The following is a 20,242-nucleotide window of genomic DNA, read 5'->3' as shown; positions in this document are numbered from 1 at the left end:
AAAGTAGTGGTTGCCATGCTAATCATTAAAAAATTACAGCCGCTTACTCCAAGGGTGCGACTTCGTGAAATAATATACTTAACGATGGCGTACCTCGTGACAGTAGGACGACTGTGTTTATGTTATGAGAGGGTGAAAATGAGTGCTTCACAACGACGACGACGGTTACAGGAAATCGAAAGGTGAAACAGGAGCTCACTCTGCAAGAAAAACCGGTCGCTGACCTACCCAGGCGCATACAACAGGTGATGATCGTCAACGCTCTGTTGCTGACTGCACAGCTAGGTTGCTCCAACCTCGTGGAGAACAGCACCTCACACCTCTCACACCTCTTTCGTATGCGGATGGAAGACTGGACACACAGCCGGCCTCCGACCATCTAGCTCTCAATACCCGACTGTCTGCACCATATCCCGGCTTTTGCAGAAAAACGCAGCAGTGCGCGCTGCGGAGCTCGGCCGGGCCATGAAAACATATTGTGCACATGTCGTCGGGCTCCAGCCACTATTTTCTTTCATCCGCATCTTGTTCCCTTCTCTCAACCGCCTTACTATACTAGATTATAGTTAAGGGTAACTGACTCGAGCGCTCACATGGATTTCACAAGTCACTGCAGAAGAAAGGAAAACAAAATTCAGGACAAATGTGTTGCCGACAGCACGCTTCACAGTAACTCGCTTTAGAAGAACATACACAGACCTCTGTGAACGCCGACACAGACTGGGGGGGGGGGGGGGGGGTAGCCATCTAACATGCGCCGGAACACGGAATCCGGACAGCGTCTGTGCGAAGCCACAGCCAATATGAGTCCTTTTTTTTGTTATAATCCATACTTTGGTATTAGAAACCCATAATTTGCTCCGGAGAGCTAAAGAACCACTTCGAATTTTTACATAACCATAACGCCGTTATAAACACGAACAAAGCAGAAAAACGCGCCTTCTTCTTCTTTGTTGTCCATGTTCAGAGCTGAACTGTCGTCATAAACAACTTGTATGTTAAACCAACTAGCTCAGCATCATATAGCAATGGGCTGCTTTTACGTCCTCCTTAAGAATCAAACTTTTCTCATCCTGGTTGCTCAACCCCATCGACACCCCTTCAGTGACCATGCCTCTAGAATGGAATCGATAGCTACTTTCGTGTGTATTTTGGTGTTTCCCGCGAATCCCGTTGGCTGTTCTTTATTTTTCCAAGGAACTTTTTTTTTCCATATCTGCTGAGGAGAGACGTACTGACTAAAATTCTAATTCTCAAAACCTTCTTTTGCGTAGTTCACTTCTGCCCAGTTAACCAAGGCCATTATGTCGAGGAAGAGGAGCCGAAAAAAAAAAGAGCGCAAGCTGAAGCACGCACCCCCGCGTGTGCACGAGCGGCGCAGCCAGGAGACCTTCTGGAACGGTCCCTGAGCCCGTCGCTGCGGCTCGGTCTGCTGGAACCGGACCGCGGGCGCACACCATGGACGACGGCAGCATCGTCTCCAAAAACTTCGTGGTCGAGAGCATCCTCAACCACCTGGACACGGAGGACCTGTTCACATGCGCGGAGGTCAGCCGCCTGTGGCAGTCGGTGGCCCTGTCACTGCTGCGCAGGAAGCTGATCTCGGTGTCCGTCTGCTGCGCGCGGGTGAGGCACTCGTTTTCTTTTGACCATCACTATAGCGTTTGCCTGCAGCGCCAGGAGAGGTCGCCGCCGAGGATTTAAGCAGAAAGTTCCCGTTTCGAGCTAACAGATTTGGTTGCAACGTACAGGGCCATCCACTTCCACATTGAACACTGCTGCGTGCCGCCGGCGCTCCGCAGAGTGCCTCTCGCGGGCACCCGTACAATTACTGCGCAGGCGAAGTGAGTGTCATAGGCGGGAGTTCCGAATTTGTCGTCTCCTCCCTGGCTACAGCACGTTCCTGTGCTTGTCTCGGCCTGTGGTATTCCGGATTTGTCGTCTGCTACAGCACGTTCCTGCGTTTGCCTCGGCCGGTAGCAGTTGCAGCCGGCGCACTGCAGCAGACAACAAACCCGGAGCACCCGGCTCTCACCGCGCCTGCGGAGTAGTTCCACAGGCGCCCGCGAGAGGCGCTCCGCAAACCGTCGGCGGCACGGAGCCAACGGAGCCATGTTCAAGCTGGAAGTGCACGACCTTCTTGTACCTAGCCCTGAAGTGAAAACAGAGATGCAAAGCTCAGTGAGAGGCTTACCTGATCGAACCCAGTCTAGCCTAAAGTATATAAGTGTCAAAGGTTTTGTGGCGAAGGGCTCGTGAATTGGTAGCGCCGCAGGGAAACAGGCTAATGCCGGCATAGTACTAACAAGCAATCTCGGGGCAGCAGAAAAGCGGATTGCTGCTAAAGGCATGAACCTGCGCATGTGAAATGAGACGCTTTCTTTTGCAACTGTCGCTTCTCCAGCACTCAACTCTTGTCATCTCTTGTGCACGGCAAAACAAAGAAGCGTGACCTTTCTTCCGCGCACTTTAAAAGCGAAATCACCACTGAGATCGAGTAGTGGTTGCTGATGAAAATTCTCCTCGTTGGCTTTTCCCACCCGTGCCCTGTCATTACCCATTACTATGCTTAGAGACACTTGAGACAGTCTTGCTTGATATCTGCCTCAGGCTAAATGACGTTTATTTAAAGATTTTGAACTACTGCCAAATGTCCCTTTCTCAATTAAAAAGTTATTGTAGAGCTTGAAGCAAAATGTATGGTTAATTGGTGCTCCAGAGAACAAGGACAAGATCTGATCTTGGCAGGCAAGGGGCATTTCTCTCTGAATGGCTTGCTTTCAGATGCGTGCGGCTGTACTAGGGCGCAGCATTACGTGACACTGCCTCGAGCTCGAACCGTCAGGTCATGGCCCTTTGTCGTTGACTTGTGAGGGCGTGAGAACAGCCCGCTTGTGGAAGCCGTCGCCTCGCGCTCGTAGCTGATACAGCAGTTGCACACGTAGACGGCTTCTTTGCAAACCTCGATTGGAGCATATACCTTTTCCTGTGCCACTGTTTATAAGAATTATCTGCAAAGGAGAAACGGGTCGCTTGCACCTGTCAAATATGATCAGACGATCAGGTGAAACGAAGCAGCCAAGCACTAACGTGTCAGCAGTGAATATGGGCCCCGTTTGGTCTCAAATGAAAGATGTATGCCGGCTGTTATGTTAAATAACACACAGCATGCTCTCCGCAAACTTTAAGAATACTGGCTGAGCAAGTTTTCGTCACCAGCATATATGATTAATGGCTTTTCCCGCGTTAGAGTGTAGGCTGTGCCATTGAGCCACGCTGCATTGGAGGGCGGCGGATAAATTCCAGTCACCTGGGTTCTTTAAGTTAATCTCACAAGCGCGTTTTTTTGCATTCCGCTTCCATCAAAATCCTGCTCGGTAGCAGCGTATGTGACACCAAGCCACTGGCGCGAAGTGGTCATTTATGGGCTGTGTGCGCGGCTCTCCTTCGAGAGCGTGAAGTGACGTGCGTGTGACCATTGAGGATCGTATTGTCCGGTATACCATTCAAGTGTTAGTGCCTGTGTTAAGACTGAACATGTTTTTTTTTCAGCCACTATTGCCGCAGATGGCAGAAGTGTGCATACATGATTTTGGACCTAGTAGCTGTGTGGCGCGGGCTTCCTCGGGCCTATGGTGCGCTTGGAGGGTTAAGTCTAGGCCAGAGTTCTTTGAGCATGCTACTCACGAAACCGCAGGTGTCTGACTGTGGTGATGACCTGTGGCAAATTTATGGAGGTTGGCGGATGGCACCATTGCTGATGTGTTGGGTGGAGCCTTCCCTATTGAAGAATGTGTATAGGTTTTAATGGGTCAGCAAATAGGATTAGGATGGTAAATTTGGTTTGGCTGTATAGGATTAACGTCCCAAAGTTACTCAGGCTTTGAGGAACGCTGTAATGAAGGGCTCCGGATAATTTCTAACACTTGGAGTTCATTAACGTTCACTGATATCGCAAAGTACACAGAAGTCACGGGTTCGATCCCTCCCGCGGCGGTAGCATTTCGATGGGAGCAAAATGCTGGAGGTCCGCCTACTGTGCCGTGTCAATGCACGTTGAGAACTCCAGGTGGTCGAAATCGTCCGGAACCTACCACTACGGGGGCCCTGAAAGTCTGAGCCGCTTGGGGACGTTAATCCTATAAAGCCAAATAAAATGTTGCATAATACCATTTGAAGACCCATAAAAACCTATGTAAATTTTTCAGTAGGGTTGTAACCTGTATTTTTTTTTTCATAGACCTTTCCATCGGGCGAGGAAGATGTCGAAACGTTTCCTCTTTGGACTATCAGATACCGGCTCCGCTGCTGCGTCCAGTGCGCTGGCGCGGGGCGCACACAACAGCCCAGCGAACAATGTGGCGACTCCAAAGGAGCCCTTATTCGAAAGGTCTATAACCAGGTCTTGAGCAGCGCCTAGCAGTTCAGCCGAATGGCGCAAGAGGCGTGACAGTCAGCGAACTTTAGAGTTCCGAGTGCCTGATAGCCGCAAGTTGCTGGAAGCGCGTGACGGTTGCGAAGCAGCGCCGCTTTTACTGTGCTTATGCACGTGTGTCCGTTTATGCGCAGGACCCAGAGGAGCTGCATGCAATGCCACCTGTGCCCAGCTTGCACTCATGCGTGGATATATTCTGCACCAAGTTCGCCAGGTTCCGCAGCATAGCCCGGATGGCTGGAATGCACCCATCCCTCGTATTCATCTCGTGCCACGCGGACCTCAACGAGGATAAGAGGGGTACGCCTGCAGGCCAGTGTACAAAAAAGTGGTCATGATGCTGAGGATGTATAGTATACTGAAAAATTCGCTAGCATGCCATTCAGCAGCTTACTTCGTTCCATGTGCAAGTGCCATGCAAGGCGAAGAGTCCAGACCGAAAACAGATGTACGATAGATGCAGGGTCGTCTTTTCTACAACAGCTGTTATGCCATTTCATCCTCTGCTCTGTGGCGCCTAGGAGGATTAAGCGGCACGACACTGACTCTGCAACACGTGTTGCCCTCCGCCATGTGTTTCTTCTTATTACAACGGGACACCAAGCCATAGTTTGTGTGGTTCATTAAGGCCGATTCACACGACGGTCCGTTCGCCCGCGGCCCGCGCATCGCGTGTTCATGCGTCAGCACATTGAGAGGCGCGCTGTCGGCCCGCGGCCTGGTCAGCGCGCCTCTCAATGTGCTGACGCATGAACACGTAGTGCGCGGGCCGCGGGCGAACGGACCGTCGTGTCAATCGGCCTTTACGAGTACCTTGCTAGGCATCAATGAACCTGTAGGCCTCTCCATTTGTACACGGAAATGTCAAAGCACTTGCTCTTTACCATGCTGCGAACAGCTGCAGAGATCTCGCGCTACCGCTTCCGCAGTGCTTGCGCTAGGTGCACGCAACAGTCCAAAGGGCAATATGGCGATGCCAGGCAGCACTTATCGGAAAGGACTGTATTAAAACACTGGCGCCCGAAGCAAAGTCAATTAGTATTCGAGTCATCACGCAAGGATTACCAAAACCTTGTTTGTAAAAATGAAAGGTTTGAGGCGCAAAATCGGCGTTGGGCGACGGACCATCCTCACTTTTATATTGCCTTTCAATGACTATGGCAGCTCTAGTTCGGCTGTGATTGATAGTTTGGTCAGGGCGACAGTCTCAGGTTCACGGAGTTCCCGAGCGATAATGCTCCTAGGTGTCAACTTGAAAAACTAATTAAGTCATTCTCCGGAACGCGGGTTACGTGCAGGCGTTTTTCTTTGAAGGGACGAATTCATGTCCGTCCACACCTAATTTTATGACCCGCAGACCGCAGTCATTGGCACACCGACCCATCTTGAAAAGAGGCAGTCGAAAATAAATAAGACAGCAAGGGCTGCAAAATTAGTTAAGAGACACTGGACCTGAAGATCTCTTAGGAGTCCTCGCTCCTGACACGCGCTCATCTCCCCGCAGGGTGCGCGTAATTTAGGCCTATTCCTTAAAGCTAGCTAGCCCCGGTGCATTCAGGAAACAATGAGATTACAGCATTAAGACACGCGCTCTCCATAACATGAAGTCGGGAAAAATCAGCGATGGTGGTTCCGTAGGAATGACAGCCTTCGAGCGACGTCCGGTGGTACCGTATGATCATCTGCGTCTTTCCGCGCAGTCGTGGAGTGTCTGCGTGAGCTTCTGCCGCCGGACTGCGTGGTCGTGTACTTCAAGCTGGAGCTGGTACGCGGCCCGGACTCCGACAGCGAGGAGGGCTCCCACGAGGGTATCTTCGGGGAGTTCCTCTTCCGTACCGAAGCACTCCCTCGCGTGCTGTCCTCGCTTGAGGACAGCGATGGTTCGGAGAGCCAGCAGCAGCAGCCGGACGCCTCGACAGAAGCTCCGTGAGTAGCTGATAATGGCAACCAAGTATATTAAAGCCCCGTTGCTTGCTCGAACTTTCTGCCGATAGACGTGGTTCCAAACCCGGAACATTGGACTAATGCAGTCGCCCTGCCGGCTCAGCTGTATTCTGGGCACATATTGCAATGTCCAGCTGTACTCGACAACTGGAACCGCTACTCAGGGATTTATGGGTTGGAAGCGGAATAAGTGATTGCTACCCCCTCCCCCCGCACCCCCCCCGCACCCCCCCCCCCCCCCCAAGCTAGAAATTTCGCTCAGGAATACTACTCTGACCCATTTCTTTCGCCAAAAAAAGTCCAAGAAATATATGGTTTAAATGGGCTGCCATGTCGCTTTTCAATTTGTCATGGCACATAAATCGTTTGCCGGCCACAGGGGATTGCTTGCCGAGAAAATAAAATTGCTCGGTAGCTGCATGAACATTCGACACGTGGAGAACCGGCATAAACTGCTCTCGGCTAGCCGGTAATTTCCGCATTCGACGCCTGGCTCTCCGGTGGCCGCGAAGTACTGGTGTCGGCGATGAAGCAAAGGAGCCGAGCAGCGCACGGTTCGCCTTGCTGCTGCTGCTGCTGCCAGCGGTGTACGGGCCCCGGTAACAGCGGCCGACCTCTGGTCTCGGTTCTCGGGAAGCCTGAGCGCTTCGTGCGATGGCCGCGTGTCGCAAGGCTTCCAAGTGGATTGAAGAGCTCTCGGCCGTCGGCCACGTGGATCGTTTCACGGCTGCCCGAATGCGTATACGGTTGCAGTCGCGCTATGTGGAATTTTCGAGGAGGCTGGAATGCGATCGTAACTCTATATAATGTAGACTAGAAGAGACAATGGTGCAGGCAGACGTTCCTTTGCACCGGTACGGTTTACTTTTGCAACGTTAGCGCGCACGTAGCAGCTTTCCCGGCCTGTGACCATTTCCACATTTGCAGATGTCGCCGGGCTGCGCGACTTCTTTTTTTTTTCATTTCTTTATTCCAGTTTTTCGTGCAATACAAAAAACTGAGGACGGCGAGAAAAAAGCAGTGTTCCACCACTGCTTGACAAGCCTCGCCGCCCCTGAATGTTAGGTTTCCTACTCTGAGGCCGGAATGAGTGCAGCCTACCGACACCACAAGCATATTTTATGAATTAGTTGTCTGCTATGTTCTCGTAATTCATTACCTTTCTAAATGAAAGTCAGTAGCTATTGGTCAAGCAAAACGCAAGGCCATTGGTTAAAACCGAAGCTTGCTTCTAGGCGAAGGTCGATGAAACGATGAAACAAGCGTGGCCTTTTCGACGGAACGAAATGTGACTCTAGGGCTATGAAAAACTTCTGTGTACCATCAACGACGTAATTAGTCAGGCGTGACGTACTTTTACCAAACATGCGGATTATGTTAGTTCTGCAAGTAAGAAGGAAGAAGCACTGTCTCAGCTTACCCTCAGCGCATTTTTCGAGCAAACAACCAGCAAACTTCAGAAAACTGCAGCTTATTTGCTCTTCTGCAACAAGAGGATGATTCACGAAAAATACATTGCTGTCCTGCGAAATGAAAGCAAACAGCTGAAAGCATCCGCTGGTCTCTAATTGAGAGGTCACGTGTTCAACTTTCGGCCGTCGCAACCTGCGCATTTGACGATACTGGTAACTGAACCTGTCACGTCTCAACGAGCATTTGTATAGGTACCAAGCGCCTACATAAAAGCTGCAAGATGCGTTAGCCGAAATTACATTGCCTTTGTCGCACCTTCTTTAAAACTGGGCGGATGGCTAGGTGCTGACCATGTACTTCCCGCGACGTCGTTATTTACGATCATCATCGCCATCAGTCTCGTGAGCTCCCCTAGCTGCAGGACAACAGCCACTTCAAAAAATGTCCAATCTGAAAGAACAAATGTGTATGAACAAGGATTTAAAACGGTAAAGAATACACACGACGAACATATACAGTATTTAATTCACTGCAACGCGCCCTCGCTGGTAATAAGTGCCGGATTTCCAATATTCGACAACCAAGGTCACATTACTCTAAAGCGCTGGCTTTTCTTCGCTCCTTCCTTCTCACCCTCGTCGGTGTCCGTAGTGTGGACCTTGGCAGCACGCCAAGACGCTGCGCTCCAATAAATCGTGGCGGGTTTTCGGGCGGGAGCTCCGCTGGCGGCGGCGCGCTGGCGAACTTGGCAGAGCGCCAAGACACTGTGCGCCCTGGACGGGGACGTGAGCGACGGTTACGCGCTCGGCGCTGGGCTGCACGGCTTCGTTAGCGTACTTAGAAAGTCGAAGTTTCTATGTTTGCTCAAGTCCAAGTCGGCGCCTTGCTGATTGGGCCCTTCTGGTGTTGCGAGGCCTGTCGGTATCCAGACTGCGTGGCTAGGATATCGATAATATCGATGCCCAAGAAAACCCAAACTGTCATTTAGTGATGTCCATGACAATAGGATGTTGCTGGCGTAGTTCAATTTTCTTACTCGATTCTAACGCGCATGACATTTTTAGGCGATTTTCCCGGAAAAAAAGGCAGCCGGTAGAATCGATTAAATGCCCTAAATACTCATATGTGCCTCATATGTGTTCTTCACTTGTAACTGTCATGGGCGTCGTTTTGCGTATCGGTTCAGCATGTTCTCTTACGCTTAACGTGGGCCAGCAGACTTTACTCCACTGCGCAACAGTGCACTTCTTATGGTTCCGACAGTATATTGCTTTGCGTGAGCTAACACGCCGATTTTCACCGCTGCGAAACAGGCGCAGGCTGTCGTCCCCCCAGCTGCAGGGGCGCCCCGAAGACGACGAGCTTCCAGCAGCAGCGTCTTCCGCGGACGCGGTCGCTGCCACTGCCGCTGCTACTGCCGCTGCTGAGACGGCTGCAGGCGAGCTGGTCCCTGCGGAAGTGGCACCGGAACCCCTCGTTTGGCCCCGGCCCCGCCTGCCCTCTGTGGGCAGCAACGGCGGCGCCGTCTTCCACAACGTGCTGCCTGGCGTCCTCATGTTCCAGGCGCTGCACGTGACGGAGGCCAGCGTAGAGGGAAACGCCGCTACCTCTCGTTTCACAGAGGAGGCCACGCGCAAGACCATACAGGTAACCCCCCTTCCCGCGATGAAACTTCCCTTGTATACTCCTTGTCGGTTACGCAGCTGCAATGGTTACAGCTCATATTGGCATGGAAATATTTCACACCCTGCTCCGAAGTGCTACGACACAAAAGCACATTCATTTTTATAAGCAACTTAGCTAGTGACAAACTGAAGGGCTGCATCGATAGGGTACCGCGTTGTTATCCAAAAGGGACGACTCTCCCCAGAAAAAGCTCTTACAAGCTATGCAAGAAAAAAAAAAAAACAAAATACATTTGTCGCCGTAAGCAGCCTATTTTGCAAACAAGACGCCTGCGTCGACACCAGTCTTTGGGCACGGATCCCAGAAGCTGTTAACACGTCATTCACTTCAAACATTAGACGCAGGTTCGATCCCGGCCGCGACGGCTGAATTTCGATGAAGGCGAAATTCTTGAGGCCCGTGTACTTTGCGATGTCAGTGCACGTTAAAGAACCTCAGGTGGTCGAAATTTCCGGAGCCCTTCACTACGGCGTCCCTCATAGCCTTAGTTGCTTTGGGACGTTAAACCCCAATAAACCAATAAACCAAACTTCAAACATTCAAACTTCGGTATGAATGCCACTGCTTTCAACCAACTGGCTGGAAGGTTTTTAGATCCCATTTTCTCCAAGATGAATGCGTCTTTTGCTCCCGGGTAAAACGTCAGCATACCCAGAAAGAGGCAAGGAATCGATTTTATTGAAAACAACAATTGCATGGAGTTGCCGTCAGTGTCCCCTGGACATGAGCTCAACCTGCGGCGCCATGAGCAGCATATCTAGGGTCTGGTAGCAAGAAGCTAACCCTGCGAGCAAGATATACTTGGTCCGCATGCACAGCCTTCGTCAAAGGTATAAAACCCACTACGCAGGTTTGCTTCTGGGTCTAGCTGCGTGGCTTGTTGGAGATCAGTGGCATCCCATATCTCTTGATATGAGAAGAATTATTGCCCTTACCCTCACGAAACTTGGGCTTCTTCGGATGCTACACACGGCTCAGAAGCAGACCTCTTGCACTAGAAAGAAGCAGAGTTCTGACTGGTAGCGGCAGCGTGGCGGTGGTCGAATGAGCAGCGCTCAATGTGTGTCGTCTTCTTGGTCAGATTTGGTGAAATCAAGGCGCTCCCAGAGAAAGTTTACGGTGACGCCCTGCTGTCCCACGCATGGTTTCCATGAGAAGACACTGGCGAAGTGCCTGTAGCGTGCGATAGTGTACTTGCGCGACTTTCGTTAGTGCAAGGTCGCTAAAGCACCAGACTGACCTACGCTTTAGTATACTTATTCGGTATTGAGCCTATAGAAACGCAGATCTGCACAAGTACTGAAAATTATTGCCTTGGAAAAGCAGATAATACAGACCGGTGACAGTCTCTGTGTAATTAAAGGGGATTATAGCCGGACGTGGCTGACTCCAAATTTACGCAGTCGTGTGACATTGTTGACTTGGCAATTTTTGGCAGCCTACTCGAGACACGTAACAGACCCATGCCGGATTTCCAACCGATACCCAGCTCTCCTAGACATCACCAACTGGCACCACCTGTCGGGCACCAATAGCGAGCACTAAGTAAACGAATGGGAATATTTCCATTTTCATTTGAGAGGAAACTAAAGCCCACGTGAAATGGTTCGCGAAGATGGCAAACTTTAAAGAATGAAGATTAAACTTACAAAACGCAGAGGTGCGAGCCAGTTGGTTGTTCATGATTCTTAAAACAGCGCAAATGGCCTAGACGAAGACACGAGAGGATACACACGGCGCTCACTTTCAACTACGTTTATTGCAGAAATTCACAAGCATATATGCATGGCTTTATGAGTGACAGATGGACAGTAGGTACAATGTGCAAGAAAGACTTATGCTAATCGCCTTCCGTCGCTTTGCCAAGTACACAAGGTCCTTCCCTGACCAAGCAAGGTAATGGGTGCTGGCGCATAGGTCCTCCACGAGGGAAATCATTGAAGCACGCAGGATCATAGTACTGGCTGACCTCTGCGTCACCACCGCTTGCCTAACGTTATCAGGGAAGGCACTTGCGTACTTGGCAAGTGATACGAAAGGCGATCAACAGAAGCCTTGTTGCTTGCCCATCGTGCCTGCTTTACATCTGTCTTTCATCAAGCGACGTAGTTTATACACGCATACATATTTCTGCTACAAACCTAGTTGAAAGTCAGCGCCGTGTGTGTCGCCTCGTGTCTTCGCCTGCATCTCTTGCGCTGATTTAAGTAACCTGCAGAACGTTTCCTGCGCTCGCGCCGAAGAGTTTCGACGGCCATAGGAATTCAGTGATCATCAGCCTGACTACGCCCACTGCAGGGCAAAGGCATCTCCCATGTCTCTCCAATTAACCCTGTCCTTCGCCAGCTGCGGCCACCGTATCCCCGCAAACTTCTTAATCTCATCCACCCACCTAACTTTCTGCCGCCCCCTGCTATTATACGCTTCCCTTCTCTTGGAATCCACTCCGTTACCCTTGAGGACCAGCGGCTATCTTGCCTTCCCATCGCATTCCCTTCTCAAGCCCATTTCTTCCTCTTGATTTCGACTAGGATGTGATTAAGCCGCGTTTGTTCCCTCACCCACTCCACCCTCTTCCGATCTCTTAACGTTACACCTATAAATTTTCTTTCCATAGCTCGCTGCGTTGAATTTTACTTAAGCTGAACCCTTTTCGTTAGACTCCACTCTTCTGCCCCATAGGTGAGTAAGGTAAACGAAACATTAAAATGCCGCATGGCACATTCCACTTTCCATGTGCTCCACTCACTCCGCCAGCACCTCACTTGGGGGAAGGTAGCTGTCATTTCAGCCGCTTAAGCTTTAAGCTTAGATCTAAAAATCAACGTGTTGCAGAATCGAACTGCACCTGCCAAGAGAAATTTGGTGTGCAGGCGTGTGCAATGTGCGCATTGCCGGGCGCATTGTACCGCGTACTGCACTGTGTGTCGCTATATTTGCAACTCTGGTGCAACTCTTCACAATCGCGCCGCAAAACGCCTTCTGCGCTCTCTGTATTCGGGGCAAGTGAAAGGACCGGTAATCATAATTTCCTATCGAAACCTCGAATCGGCAACGAAGGCTGCCTTAACTTTGGAGGCTAATAAATTTAGCATTCAAAATGTCTTCCCTATGTATTGCTTTGCTTTTATTACCTACGCCGCATTATTATATCTGTATGGATTATGATTTGCATTCGTTACCTCACCTGGCCCAGTACGGTGACCCAATGGTTTTGGCGTTCAAGAGCTGGGGCCAAGGTCGCGGGATCGAATCCCGGCTGGGATGGCTCTATTTTTTGATGGAGACAAGATGCGAAGACGCTCACCTACTCTGCAATGTCAGTGGGTGTTGAACAAACCCAACGGGGCTGGGATTAATTCAGAGGCGTCCACTACAGCGTCCCTCATACATAGCTTAATTGCAGAGTTAACTCCACATACCTCTCCTAGGTGTCAGGACCTCTTGTCGACCACAAAAATAGTGGGCGCAAACAAGCTACGTCGACCATGATTTATCGCGACACCCCTGAGAATGCGGAATCTCAGTTAAGAGCATAGGTACAGTATTCTCATGTCCCTAACTTTCTATTTATAATTGGATGCTACTCGAGTACGAAGCGGCAAATACCTCTCAGCGGAGGCACTCCAGCGAATGGCGTCGACCGATTCTCATGACATCGTCGTTAATCCCCTTCGACCTGTTATCGTGATATGGCGTCATGAAAATCGGTCGAAGCCATTGGCCGGAGTGCCTCTTTTGAGGAACCCCCACAGCTTCGGTCTTAACTTGTATGCGACTATAGACTGCCTGAGAGAACGCAAAGGAACTACGGCGGCGAAATTGTGCCGATATACGTTAAGAGAATGCTAGATGCGGAAGAAACCAGAAACCAAATCGATTACGACATTCAAAGCAGGCCGCCGCGGTGGCTCAGTGGCTATGGTGCTCGGCTGCTGACCCGAAAGACGCGGGTTCGATCCCGGCCGCGGCGGCTAGAATTTCTTTGGAGGAGAAATTCCAGAGGCCCGTGTACTGTGCGGTGTCAGTGCACGTTAAAGAACCCCAGGTGGTCGAAATTTCCGGAGCCCTCCACTACGGCGTCTCTCATAGCCTTAGTCGCTTTGGGACATTAAACCCCATAAACCAAACCAAACCATTGAAAGCAGGGAGAGAGAAAGAGGAGTTGAAGTGAAGGGTCCTGATTAATTTCGAGCACGTGTGGTTCTCGGGACACTTTATTATTTTACTGCGTCAGCCTTATCTACAGTCCTCTTTCGGCGAAAAGGCCTTGGTAAGGCCATGGTAGTATGAACGTAAAAAAAGATACGTTCATAAACTATTTCCTTTGAAAAAATGCGCTTGTCCAGAGATTCTGGGCATGACTGCTAGCGCAGATTTGTCGCATTACATTGTATGATAGCCTGTGCATTTATTTTATTCCTTAATGCCGGGAACACTGCAGAGCTCCTGTCATTTTTAGGCTTACTACCTAGGCTACACGAAAATAGCGTTAGTCGACACTTGTCCCCCAGAAACTTCTGACGCCGGGTGCACATCCCAATAGAGATCATTGCATCTTGCAAATATAACAGTGAAAATAAAGCAGTGCTAAATAGGCACCAAAAGTGCGAATGTAAGAGCATACAGTTTTCACTGGTCGCAATAAGAAATGAGATTAAGAACGTGCCAGAGATATGAAGCATTAGTGCATATTCCTTAAAGCTAATTAAGTACCCTTGTTAATCGCGTAGGTAAAAGTGAGGGCAAAAACTAAGCGGCCGGCATTTTGTGGTGAACACAACGTGTCGGCCGGACGGTGGGCTTTCAGGGCCTTTAGAAGTTTTTAGTATAGCGGAGACGTATTATAGTAGACGTATGCCGGTCTATCGGACGCCTGCTAAGCATGCGTAGTGGCACGGGTGGGGCCAGGCAGGGCCAACTGCGTGTGCGCAGCCGGCGTCAGGTAGGACGGTATAGACCTTTCCGTTGAGCGCTCTGTGGGAATCTTTAAATTGCTCGCTGGGCTGCTGCATGCAGTTGGCGCCAGCGTGGTGGAAACGGTTGCCGAACCGGTCTGCAACAGCTCAGGAAGAAGGCGTTACGATCCTCGCCTGATGGGAACGTTAATACGTCTACGCTAGTACGTCTTAGCCATGCTAAAAGTCTCTCATGCGCATTGCATTAGCCAGTTGGGTACGTTCAGGAACGAGTTGCGGCTTGCTTTGAAAGCTTTGAAACACGTTGAAATGACAGCGAGGGTCTTCTCATTTTTTTTTTTGACGAAATTGAAGTTTCTAGCCGCACAAGTATTTCTTAGCTAGGCATAATTTCTGATGACATTAGGGGCGCAAGAAGTCCCGGCAACGGCGGTCGCATTTTGATGGATGCGAAATTGCAGAAGCCTGCGTACTGTGCGATGTCAGTGCACGTTAAAGAACGCCAGGTGGTAGAAATCATCCGCAGCCATCCACTACGGCGTCCCTCATAGCCTGAGTTATTTTGGGACGTTATACGTCGTGAAGCCAAAGCAAAACAGAAGTCCAATACAGGGCCAGTTATAATTTTTTCGGACAATGCCATGCACAAGGCGCCTTCGCCGAAATTTCTCGTCTGCAGAACGTGCACCATTGCACGCTTGCTGCGCACGGCAATCAGCGGAAGCCTGGCAAAGCTTAAACTGCGGGCAATATAACAGAGGAGGCCATACCCGACGAACTAAATGATTACAAAGGTAGTTTTCCATCATTTGTCGATTGAAAAGCGGGTCAGCCAACCAGACAGTATCACGGACCCGTGGAGACGGGAGGTTAATTATGTGTGCTTGAAGGTTTTCATGTCCCGCGTCTGCAGGAAGTAGAGAGTAAAAGCTCACGTTGCAGTATAAGTCTGGCCACACTTGTCTAGTTCATTCGAGCAGTGTTTTGTGGAGCTAAGAAAGCGAATTTTCAAAGCATCTATTGGGTTTCACAGGCAATCGCATTGCTCTTCCTTCATATGGACACACAAACGACTAAAGCGTAATCTGCCCTTAGCGGAGTTGCTATACTGCGCGCATTGCTCTAGAGTTCTAAACAAGCCCGCTCACGTCCGTACATCACTGCTGTCATTCATGCCCTATTAGGAGCTTAATCATTAGTACGCCCTTAATACAAAGTCATTAATTAGCTATCTTCCGTGGATGACCTGCAGATTAGGTGCCCGTTTTTTAGTTCCTTTGAGCTCAATTTCTGACACCGCATTTGCGGTTTTCTCTGCTGTATGCCTGCGCCTCTCCTCTCACTATAACCTCCTCCTCATGAGTAGTTTAGCATGAATGAATGCATCTCAATATTTCGGCCATTATGTTCGATGAATGTGTTCAGGTCAACAGCGATCAGTACTGCGGTAACCGAGAGGGTAAGAACTGTTAGCATCTTCTATTGGCACAATCTGCTGCAGTCATGTAAATCCAAGCTGTTGTTAAAAAGAGAAAGTTTACCTCACTATTTAGTCTTCCAAAAACTATACGCTAGCTTGCATTATGGTGCGTTCTGTAGGCCGGGATGGACCTGTGCGCGCACGCAGAAAGAGCAAAGCGCCTGAACGCATTGACTTCTTTGGACTGACTGGGGCCTAGAGGCGAAGCACTGTAGTGAGAAAGCATTGCAAACTTGTCAGGTTCCAAGTAGCATAAGTGGTTCAGACTATCTGCTTAACACGAGAGGTCCTTCAAAAAGTCTAATTTCGATGGAGGCGAAATTCTAGAGACCCGTGTTCTGCGCGATGTCAGTGCACGTCAAAGAACTCCAGGTGGTCGAAATTTCCGGAGACCTTCACTACGGTGTCCCTCATACCGTGAGTCGCTTTTGGACGTAAAATCCCCAGAAACCACAAAAAGATAACCCCATCGACAGGATCATCGAAGAGGGTCTAATAAAGCCGATTACACCGAAGTTTCACTGCGTCATTCCTCAAACCTTCTCGCGCCAATACACCCGCTGTCTGTAAACTTGCACACTGATAGGGATATGTCCTAAATAATTAACGCCTATACTAAAAATATACACCACGCGTTTTTTGAAAGCTGTTCCCATTCGCGCTTCGAACGGAGACGAGAGCCCTAAACGCGGTGCACCCGTTCCCTGTACGTCCAGGTGACCTCGGCGGCGATGTACAGCACCATGCCGAGCACCAGCCTGCAGACGTTCATGCGGAACCTGAGCGATGGCTTCGGTCCTACGGCCAACACCATCGCGGTGGCCTTTCCGCGAAACCAAGACGAAGCAAGGGCAGAGCTGGACGCCTTTGAGCGCGCCTTCCCCAACGTGCCGGCGCTGGCAAACCAGGCCACCGAGTTCAACGTGGACGGCCAGTACGCACCGTTGGGGCGCCTAAAGCTCATCTTATTGCTGATCAAGCTGCTCGACTGAGCGGGTACAGCACGAGCGCCCGCGCTCTCCACTTTGCCTGGCTTTGACTGACTGCACGACACGCACCGACAGGGGCCGATTTACGGGAAACTCCGAGAGGGGGTGGTTGGGCGGGACAGTGCTATATGCACAATGCGCTTCTGAAACTTTGTAGATCTTCATGTTGAATTTCTCGCTTGGTGGGAACGTCGGCCCATCCTCTCAACCGAGCCCTCTTAAATCCGCCCCTGCACGGAGGGAGAGAAAGGCAAAAAAGGGAGGTAGGATCCTCCTCTGTCCAAATGCCGTGTTTTGGACAATATTTTGGTGGCTCTCGGAGCAGAGGCGAACGCAGCACAGACCAGGGATAACAGGACGCGTGTGTTGACACTATATTACTCGCGCATCGCCCCTTCCCTATTTCTCAATTTCTTCTCGCTCCTCAAGCGGTCTATTCCATGAAGGTAATATTTTCTGGCGCCAACCAGCCAGTTTTCGAACAAGTTGCGTAGGCTCTTAACAGAGAGGCTTGTGATGTCATGAAGGCCAGGATGCAAGTTCAGCTTCCTTTTCTCCGAGCACGTTGGCCTGTGGCGTAGTGTAGGCAATACATAAGCAAACCGTGCAGGTGGACCGAACACATAACCAAACATGCACGTATTCGCGGCAATGGTTTTGGCAAGTTATGCTGGCCTAATGACAGTGATAGGGCACATAAAGGACTCCTGTCACCCTCTGTCAATCATTCCGCATATAAAGCTGGCAAGCATTGTTAACGTTCAAGAGCTGGTAATAGACTACCGAGACCGACCATTGATGCCTCTGTATGTCGACCTCCTGATACATTGTATATAGTTACGCTGCTTGATCCGTGTAACAAGCCGATATATTATGGATGTGTAGGCCTAATGCCCACGGGAGAGTAGCTCTCACTGAAAGTGCATGAACTCTGCCTTTAAGGTCCCTTCAAAGTGCATTGATGCCTTACATTCTCTTTTTCTTTTTATTTCTGCCGCAGGTTCGAGCAGCGGTCTAGTCCTTGGCGGGCGGGTACCCATCGCGGCGTTGGTCGCATCTTATTAGATATTTTTTCATTAAAAAAGCTAAATTACCCGCCCACATCAATCTTGCACCGTCTCAATAGTCATGTGGCAAGTACACTAGTTCGCGGAAAAATTAAGCCTTTTATTTTTACTACGTGTGCGTGACCCTTTATGCGAACAGCAAGTTACTCAGTGGAGCCGGGAATATTCGGAATGAATGACGGAATATTAATAAGCGAGCTCAGTGGGTAGTGTATCGTCTACGGCCGTGTGGGCTGCAGGAATGACATCACACGTTGGCTGCCACGGTGAGAAAGGAAGCTGGCATTATCAGCGTGTGTATACCTTCCTTGTTAGCAGATGACCATGGTTGTTTACGCAAGTACAGATTCCGCTAGATCCCCTTTTCGGAAGCGTGCCACTCCCTTTAAACTACTTGACTGAAAACAAGGGCGACGTGTCCTTCAAAGTCGTGGGCCTACTGGCGCTGACTGTGGCATGAATGGGCATAGTGCTTCACTGTCTGGTAGATTTATTGGTGGACTGGGATCCACAGCTTCGGATTGTGCTAGCGATAGTGCCGACTCACTCGCTGCTGTGCGAGTATCTTCTGGGACGATGGAAGTCTCCGTTAGGACTTGTTCTGGCTGATACTTTCTTGCAACGGCAGATGATGTCGTCACAGTTCTCTGCCATCCTCTCTGAAGACATGGTATGAGCGTGGCGCGACCATGCTTTGAACCTGTTCCCTGACGTTCCATGAGCGGTTGCCCCTGATGTGGACGCATTATCCAGGATTCAGTGGTGTCAGGCAATTCAGAATGGGCTGGCCTTTGAACTTGCCTCGGTCGCACGACACTGAAGCCTAAAAGATACGAGCGCAGTCGTCGGCCCATGAGAAGCTCACTCGGTGATTTCCCCTCAAATGTAGGAGAAGCTCTGTAGTCCAAGAGGAAAAAACAATACGGTTTCTTTGCAGCGCTTCGTTTTTTTTTAGGATTTATTTTACAGCTTGGACGCCCTCTTCGGCGGGACCGTTAGAGCGTGGAAAGTTCGGGCTAGATATGATGTGGTTAAAATCAGTCCCTTGAACCCGCTGGATGTGAACTGGGGCTCATTGTCAGAGCGCACTTCAATGGAATGCCGTGACATGAAAAAATTGGAGAGTTTTGAAATTACTGTTCGAGAACTTGTATCCTCTAAGTATTCAACTTCTGGAAAAAGGTGCGCGTTAGAATTGAGTAAATACGGTGTTAGTCGACTCACCCAGTCCGTCGGTTCGTCTGTATTCCGGATCACGCCGGCAGCCTTTGTGCTTCATGATCGAGTTATTATTTTAGCAGCTTAGCATGTGCGGGACACGCCGCGCTGCTCTGATGACTGGGAACCTTCTTTGAATACCACGTTGTACCTATTCTTAATATAGCCTGGGTCGCCATATCATTCCGGAAATTCCGCCATTACTGCAGCCTTTAGATTCTTGTGGTTTGCTGCTGTTTCCACACGACGTACCAGGCTGAAAAATTCACTTGCACCGAGGTAGCTAAGCAATGCGCGACTAGCTTTCTTCTAAATCGGCTTCGTTTCCTCGTAGCTTCAATGGGATGGTGGCTGTGTCTATATGGCCTATGGCGTCTCTGCTATAGCTGCGCAGGATGACAGAGGTTTTCTTCATGCTAGTGGTTGTTCTTAGCTTCTGTAAGATTGAAAGTGGCAATATGTTCGCCTGGGAGCCCGTGTTAACCTTTAATGCAATTTCTTTACCCCCGACGCACGCTTCAACGATACATTCTTGTGAATCTGTGTTCCCATGCGCTTCAAGGATGTCGAAATCATTATCAGGCGAAACACCATCCATCGCAGATTGCGAACGGCACCACATGGCGAAATGGCTCTTTCTTCCTCCTTGGTTCGTACTGCGTGTTGCATCTGCCACACTGGTTCTCGCAAGTTGTTGCCTGCAGGTCGGTTCAACCAATTACTCAGGGGTCTACCACACCTTATGCTGTTCTTGAACTATCTCAGCTGTCTTGCCGAATTTCACAACCTTTTCTGAGGTTAAGCCTGTTCACGTAGCAGCCATGCAGGTAGCGTAAAAAATTTTCAAACGGCTCACCACCTTCCTTTTGGGTCCTTGTGCGGAAGATGTACCTGTGCGGAAGAGAGCCGCATTCCTCGAACTTCTCTATGAGTGCGTCGTAATCCTCTTTTTGAGCTGAGTCCCACTGAAAGGCAGGGGACGTGAAGCAGGATAACTTCCTTTTGCTTCTTGGAGCATGACTTCTCTGTTTATATGGCTCGAGCCGCTGCCGAAAGCGCTTCCAGTTGCGGGTGACAATGCCGGTGAGCTG

The 20,242-nt window shown here is 50.1% G+C and overlaps 1 protein-coding gene across 1 annotated transcript; it reads left to right on the top strand.

The window, feature by feature from the left end:
• The first annotated feature begins 1,303 nt into the window (after positions 1-1,303).
• Positions 1,304-17,990, top strand: LOC149354555 (uncharacterized). The gene is made up of 6 exons (XM_089577521.1): positions 1,304-1,626; positions 4,570-4,735; positions 6,136-6,361; positions 9,106-9,439; positions 16,594-16,873; positions 17,867-17,990. Exons 1-5 carry the CDS (start codon positions 1,459-1,461, stop codon positions 16,867-16,869), a joined length of 1,170 nt encoding a protein of 389 aa, XP_089433647.1. The 5' UTR covers positions 1,304-1,458; the 3' UTR covers positions 16,870-16,873; positions 17,867-17,990.
• The last annotated feature ends 2,252 nt before the right edge of the window (positions 17,991-20,242 follow it).

The sequence above is a fragment of the Amblyomma mixtum genome, chromosome 3 (assembly GCF_055824585.1).
Source record: "Amblyomma mixtum isolate Tamu chromosome 3, ASM5582458v1, whole genome shotgun sequence".
NCBI lineage: Eukaryota > Metazoa > Arthropoda > Arachnida > Ixodida > Ixodidae > Amblyomma > Amblyomma mixtum.
Note: the sequence above shows the minus strand (reverse complement) of the source record. Positions and strands in the feature narration are given on the sequence as shown.

What these genes read in the sequence shown, in the direction of transcription:
- LOC149354555 (XM_089577521.1), top strand. Translation starts at nt 1,459, where the DNA reads ATGGACGACGGCAGCATCGTCTCCAAAAACTTCGTGGTCGAGAGCATC. An exon ending in GACGCCTCGACAGAAGCTCC is followed by an intron (nt 6,362 to 9,105) that starts GTGAGTAGCTGA and finishes GCTGCGAAACAG; the next exon opens with GCGCAGGCTGTCGTCCCCCC. An exon ending in CCACGCGCAAGACCATACAG is followed by an intron (nt 9,440 to 16,593) that starts GTAACCCCCCTT and finishes CTGTACGTCCAG; the next exon opens with GTGACCTCGGCGGCGATGTA.